The sequence below is a fragment of the Nanorana parkeri genome, unplaced genomic scaffold (genome assembly GCF_000935625.1).
Source record: "Nanorana parkeri isolate BGI_ZX_2015 unplaced genomic scaffold, ASM93562v1 scaffold81, whole genome shotgun sequence".
Classification (NCBI taxonomy): domain Eukaryota; kingdom Metazoa; phylum Chordata; class Amphibia; order Anura; family Dicroglossidae; genus Nanorana; species Nanorana parkeri.
The window spans coordinates 1,661,267-1,668,717 of NW_017306349.1; the positions used below are offsets into that span (position 1 = coordinate 1,661,267).

General features: G+C 48.4%; 1 protein-coding gene across 1 annotated transcript in view; it reads right to left on the reverse strand.

The window, feature by feature from the left end:
* TNC (tenascin C) overlaps positions 1-7,451 on the reverse strand; it is a 92,050-nt gene that overhangs the window by 3,126 nt on the left and 81,473 nt on the right. Inside the window, exons 20-21 of the mRNA XM_018576974.1 lie at positions 1,866-1,962; positions 432-593 (exon numbers count right to left, since the gene is read on the reverse strand). Coding sequence (XP_018432476.1) covers positions 432-593; positions 1,866-1,962 — 259 coding nt within the window. The remainder of the gene's footprint in view (positions 1-431; positions 594-1,865; positions 1,963-7,451) is intronic.

A 7,451-nucleotide genomic window follows, 5' to 3' on the forward strand; every position in this document is an offset into this window, starting at 1 on the left:
GGGGAGGATAATGATCTGGGGGGGGAGGATAATGATCTGGGGGGAAGGGATATTTTGTGGGTACATTTGGAAAATGCCTGGACAATACTGTACGTGCTCGTGCAATGCAGATATGTGAACGGAGCTTTATACAGGAGTGGTTGCATTTTGACAGCAGTTTTGATACATAGCAACTCCCGGTTGTCATTTTGACTGCCGGTAATTGTTGGTAATGGCGGCAGTGGGAGAGGCGGCAGGGGGGGAAGGAGCAGCACATGGGGGGAAGGAGCAGCACATAGGAGATACATCCAAGATGATTTTTGTTTAGGACGAACCTCCTATGTTTAAGAATCCTCAAGTGGTCACATTATACTTACCGTATATCTTGGTATACATTGTTACATTTCTGTTCGTGATCAAAGCAAGTTTCATGTCATACGAGGACTACCCACCTGCCGTGCCGGTGTAGCCGCTGACCGAAAGCCTGTACCGCTTCCTGGAGTCCCCAACGCTGAACTTGTCATAAACAGCATAAGCAGTTTCGTCGTTGTCTCTAAGGTCCACGCGGAGCTCGTACTGTCCTTGCGAGGTGATTTTGTGCAAGTTTTCCAAACCTGAAAATCAGAAGAAAAATAACGACGCTCGTCACAAAAAAAAAGAAACAAAAAGAGTTACACTCCCGAATTCTGTCCTCGGGAGATAATAATGGGAGGTGGCAATTCAATTTTCCACAGGCAGACTCCAGCGGAAATCACTTTAAGGCGAAGGCAATGCAAAAACCAGATCTGTCAATGTCACTTTTTTTTTTTCTTGGCAGCAGATTGGAAATACTATATGAATCGGCATGTCCAAATAGTTTCTGTGCTGGCCAAGCTCCTCCACCCAACGTAACCTTTGAGGCTGCCAGGGAAGGAGCCCCTATAGAGTACCATGAGAGTGACAGCTCTGAGTATGCTGGGGCTGCTGACATCACATCCAAGATGGCAGCACCCGGCAGCAGTCTCTGGCCTTTTAGATGTCTACACAAGGGAGGCTTTTGCAGGTAAATAACATCTCTCAGACACATTACATGCACCTATAATCTGGGGAAGATTGTTTAAATGAATGGCTTGACAACAGGGTCTCTTTAAAGTTAATTTACCACATGGTTAGAATCAGGGTCATTCCTATAATAAGGACGCCTGAAGTGGTATCTCATTGGGTCATGTGGGGAGGTGCGGTAGGTGAGCCTGTCACCCCCTTTCTGGCCACAGCGTCCAAGGTTGCTAACAGCTGTTAGCAGCTTGAGGCGGGGGGCGGTTGGGGTGCTCATGATGAACATTCCATGGGGGCATTAATTGCTCTCTGGCCCGTTCCAGAGTGGTTGGGTGTTGATGGCTCATGGCGGATGTTCTGGTGGTGGGGAGTGGGGGCTGGCTCGTGTTGCCCAGCTCACTTACATCACTGGTTGCCAGATTAGCGGGATGCTCTGGGTGGCATCCCACCCAGCTCCCGGCAACCAGTGACGTTAGTGAACTGGTTGGGGATGCCAATCACTGCGCCCCACCAACCCCAGAACGTCCACCATGAGCCGTCAACACTGGAATGTGCACAAAGAGCCAAAGCAATTAAAAGCCCCCCTGGAATGTGCATCATGAGACCCCAAACGCCTCAGGCGGCGATACGTCTATGGACGCCCCCTGGTAAGAATATATAAAGACTTTGATGTCTACAGTCTGGGTACAGGTTCCCGCCAACCAGTTCCTCCTGCGATCTGACACAAGTTCCATAAGAAAGAGAATTCTCGTTCCCTTTAGATCTGAAACCCATGAATAGACACGCGCAGCCCTCACACTGAGAGGTGGAAAACCTGAAACTTCATACGTATCATAGAGAACAAGTCTCACCCATGAAGAACTCCTTTGAAGGATCTCCGAATCCACTAGCATATGCCCTCCAGTTCCTGTAAAAATCTTCAGAACCATCAATTCTTCTTAAAAACACCTAAAAAAACAATAAGAAATGACAAGTGACAGTCAGACATCTTACAATTCACCAAATATCCAGAGTGACCAAAGTATGGAGCCATTTTGGATCATGATCACGGGAAAAGCCTTTTCTTGCGAGCATTATTGAACTGTGGGCATGTATTCAAATACAACAATGAATTTATTTATGCATTAACCTAAAATTACCAAACGTTTCAAATGCAGTCAGTATAAATACTTCAATTATGAGTGATTTGGGGCTTTTGTAATCCCCTGTACTAGGAGATGGAGGGTCAGCACTAGGAACAAACCAGGTGCATTGCATGCAACTAACAAGCAACATTCTGATAGGGAAAGAGAGCAGCATGCTGAGCTCATCAGTCTTCTGCTGCTTTTTCGCTGCCCAATCACAGGCTGGGTAGTGGCCCCGGCTGCATTGCATAACTGCGGAAGAGAAAAGTCAAGTCACCAGGCTGGCTGTGTTTTCTGGGCTTTATAAAGCTAAGGAATGGGTGTCTGTGAAGGCTCTCATTCATCCAGGTCATGCAATTAACAAGCAACATTCTGATAGGGAAAGAGAGCAGCATGCTGAGCTCATCAGTCTTCTGCTGCTCTTTCGCTGCCCAATCAAAGGCTGGGGAGGGGCCCAGGTGGCATTGCATCGTCGTGGTATATCTGTAAAAAAATAATTTAAGGCAACTGGACTCACTGTATTTTTCTTGAAGACGTTTTGCTGGTCATCCGACTAGCTTTCTCTATTCAGAATTGAGAAAAGCTAGTCGGATGACCAGCGAAATGTCTTCAAGAAAAATACAGCAGTCGCCATGATTTTTTTTACAGATAAGGAATGGGTGGCCAGAAAATACAAATCCTTTTGTGCCAAATATGAATCTCATCTGAGTATATATCCATCCTCATGCTATCTATGGCACCTATCTTCCAATGAGAAACTCCCTAACTAGGATACAGATTTAATTTTTTTTTTAAATCATAAAATACAATCTAAACCTTTCTACTATTTTTTGCACGTGGGTCGAGGAAATGGGAACAGCAAAAACATTCCCTCAATATAATGAGATATTTGAGAGGCATTTACTTAACCACCCACAATATATTATTATAGGCTTGAGGACTGTAAATCATCATCAAGCCTTTCAAATAAAAAGAAGAGTTCAAAAATATACAATGTAACCACACAAGGTGACACCAAAATCTATCCAAACATTAAATCCCAGCCCCTCAAGATTCAGCTCCCTGTATATGAACCCGGCTTATGACCAATTGGCGCCACTTCCTCCTACTGATTCGCTACCTCTGCTCTCTGATCTCCTGTGTATGACCCTGGCTTACGTCTCCTGACCCTGCTCCTGATCTGTGATCCGGCTTCCTGTGTATGACCCTGGCTTACGTCTCCTGACCCTGCTCCGGACCTGTGATTCGGCACCTCAAGATTCGGCTCCCTGTGTATGATCCGGGCTTACATTTCCCGACCCTGCTCCTGATCTGTGATTCGGCACCTCAAGATCCAGCTTCCTATGCATGACCTCGGCATGTGACCAATTGGCTCCGCATACTTCTTCTGATTCGTTACCTCTGCTCTCTGATCTCCTGTGTATGACCCTGGCTTACGTCTCCTGACCCTGCTCCGGACCTGTGATTCGGCACCTCAAGATCCAGCTCCCTGTGTATGACCTCGGCATGTGACCAATTGGCTCCGCTTCCTCCTTCTGATTCGCTACCTCTGCTCTCTGATCTCCTCTGTATGACCCTAGCTTACATTTCCTGACTCTGCTCCTGACCTACGACCTCTGCTTCAACCTGACTTCCCTCCTGGTCTGCCACTTGGTGGATCACTCCATCGGTAACCTGAGCAGCTACATCCAGCCAGTGCTCCGTTGGCCTCACACCCGTTGCCTGCTCTGGTTTCATCCCGGTCCTGCCGATTCACCAGCTGGTCCAACACACTCAAGCGTCTCCTCAAGAACCGGCCAGCCACCAGTATCGGCATCCCTGTCATCACTTCCAGAGGTGTGGGGCGAGAGGTGCACTGGCAGCCCCCTTCTCAGCTGGGTCTCCAGTCAGGTACGTGATAGGAGGTTGTTAGCACAATGTACCCCAAACTGCATATTTATTTCTATGACTTCAGCTGGACTTTAAATAGATTTAACGAGCCTGCTTGGGCTTGACATTAATCCCGTAAATGTCTTGACTTCCATGCTGTTTTCCTTTACAATTTGGTTCGAAGTACATCCGAAAAAGCGGAGTACGCAAATACACGACAGTTAAAATTTTACACTCTGCCTCGGTTGCCTGAAGGTGCTGTCAAGGAGAGCGAATAGCCGGCGTGACAAATGTTCTGCGATTTTATTGCTACAAAGTTTCTACATTTTTCTGATGTTTTCCGTATTTTTTTTCGTACATGAAACAGATGTTAAAGTGTCAGTGAGCTCCATCCATGGTTACCTTCTCCATATGGTGAACACATGAGCAAGCTGGCCCTGATCATCACTGAAAACTGGAGATTGGCAGGTTGGTGGACCTGGACTGAGATGTGAGTCAGAGCAGACGGCTAGCTGATATCTGCACATCATTTCTGATCTGATGGTCCCTCTTCTGGGCCTCCTTTGTGAAGCAACTTCTATAAACAGAATATCTTGCTGCACTCCCGTTGCTGAAGCGCAAGCAACTAGCATTGTGCGTTCCACATTCTACCGAAGTGACAGTGCCAGTTTACAGCCTTGCCCTCCTCTTCTCTGTTGAGACACGTGACGCGCATGAGCAGGCCGTTGCGCAGCGACGATGGAACGCAAGCCGGAATCCACTCTGCGCCCTCTGCAGTTGACATGCGCACCAGAGATGGGCGGCGCTCGTGGCTGAGATAGCGTCCTATCACCTTGGCAACCACCTACGCCGGCCGTTTAACGGCCCGTTTTCTTCTTTTGCCTCGGTGCACCTTGAACAGGCAAGGTGAATCTAGATTTGAACTGGTTATGGCGGGAATGGATTCGGTGATGTCATTTTTCGTATGGGAGTGGCTTATTCGTATTTTCACTGTGTGATGTATATATAAGGTTGATGTTTCCTGTTATCTATGTGTCATTCTGAGCCTGATGAAGGGGACCCTGTGCGGCCCCGAAAGCGCTTGTTTTGGATGGCAATATGCCATTAAAATGGATCATTGATTTTCAAAGAATGGTGTGCTGGTGACATTATTTTCCTTCCTTTGTGAAGCAGCCTCCATGCTAAATAGCCTATAGCAGTGGTAGGCAACCTCGGCATTACAGCTGTTGTATAACTAAAGATTCCATGAAGCACTGCAAGACTCTGATGGCCACAAACATGACTCCCTCTAAGAGTAATTATTGTGGTCATCATAGTCTTGCAATGCTTCATGGGATTTGTATTTTCACCACAGCTGGAGTGCGGAGGTTGCCTATCCCTGGCGTATAAGCTTGTAGCATGATGGCAGGAACTGAGCATGTTCAGCATCCTCCAGCAAAAGAAGACCAGCTTGAGGTACCTGGCTGATAACCTTTAAGGTAGAAGCCCAACGTTTCTGATTTGATGGTCCCTCTCTTGGGCATCCCTTTTGAAGCAACCTCCAGGCTTAAAGGAGAATTATGGGGTCAGGGCTTTTCCCCGTAGTTCTCCTTAGGGTAACGGGAGGACACAAACTAGCGTCCTCCCGTCACCCTAAGCTCAGTATACCGCGAGCTACAGCTCACGGTATACTGAGACGCCGCAGCGGATCCCGACATCGATGTCGAGATCCGCCCAGCTGCGTGAGTGACAGCTGGCTCTGCCTATCTAGAGGCAGAGCCAGCTGTACCCGCCCCATTCCAATCCGCCAGTCAGTGCTGGCAGATCGGAGCGGGGAGGGGGGAATCCAGCCCCTCCTCTGTCACGGCAGAGAGCCGTGACAGGATCGAGAGGTGAGCGAACGCCGGTATATGTTCGCTCACCTCCCGATCTACTGAGCTGACCTGTGACAGTCTCATTGTCACAGGTCGGCTAGAACTATGAGGTGAGTGAAAAGCACTCACCTCATAGTTCTCCTTTAATAGCCTATAGCAGTGGTAGGCAACCACGGAATTCCAGCTGAGGTGAAATTTCCAATTCCATGAATCACTGCAAGACTCTAATGGCCTCAAATATGACTTCCTCTGAGAGTCTGGCCATCAAAGTCCTGCGTTGCTTCATTGGAGTTGTAGTTTCGCCACAGCTGGAGTGCCGAGGATACCTACTTCTGGCATATAAAGCTTGTAGTAGGATGGCAGGAACTGAGCATGCTTAGCATCGTCCAGCAAAAGAAAATCAGCTTGGGTACTTGACTTATAGCCTTTTAAGAGAGAGAAGCCCAACATTCCTGATTTGATGGCCCCTTTACTGTTCCTCCTTTTTGATGCAACCACCATGTTCAATAGCCTATAGCAGTGGTAGGCAACTTTGGAATTCCAACTGTGGTGAAACTACAAATCCATGAAGCTCTGCAAGACTCTGAAGGCCACAAACATGACTACCTCTGAGAGTCTGGCCATCATAGTCTTGCAATGCCTCATGTGATTTGTAGTTTCACCACAGCTGTAATGCCAAGGTTGCCTATCCCTGGCGTAAAAACCTTGTAGCATGATGGCAGGAACTGTGCATGCCCAGCATCCTCCAGCAAAAGAAGATCAGCTTGGGGTACTGGGCTTGGAGCCTTTAAGGGAGAAGCCCAACATTCCTGATTTGACTCCTTCTGAGAGTCATGTCTGTGGCCATCATAGTCTTGCAATGCTTTATAGGATTTGTAGCTTCACCACAGCTGGAGTGCCGAGGTTGCCTACCCCTGACCTATAAAGCTTGTAGCAGGATGGCAGGAACTGTGCATGCCCAGCATCCTCCAGCAAAAGAAGATCAGTTTGGGGTACTGGGCTGATAACCTTTAAGGGAAAAGCCCAACATTCCTGATTTGATAGCCCCTCTCCTGGGCCTCCTTTGTGAAGCAGCCTCCATGCTAAATAGCCTATAGCAGTGGTAGGCAACCTCGGCACCCCAGCTGTGGTGAAACTACCAATTCCATGAACCACTGCAAGACTTTGATGGCCACAAACATGACACCCCCTGAGATTCATTCGTGGGGCCATCAGGGTCCTGCGATGCTACCAGCTGACACTTTTCGTAGCTTCTGGTTGTCGAAGCCAGCCGCCGGTGACAGCTCTGGCTCCCTTTAACGGTCAGGATACCAACCAGAGTGGCTACCAACAGTATGTGAGCTATGACATGGTGATCACATGCAGGGCCAGATTTACTCCCTCTGCTGCCCCGAGGCCAGGTTCCTCAATGAGCCCCCCCACTACCCGCCCGGCGCCCGGAACAGGCATCAGTAGATAGGAATTCCAAATCCCTGCTGCCCCTCTACTCCCTGCTGCCCCAAGGCATGGCCTTGGTTGGCCTTGTGGGAAATCCGGCCCTGATCACATGCAAGCTGAAACCTTTGTAGAGCTTTTGGGGGGCAGAATGGCA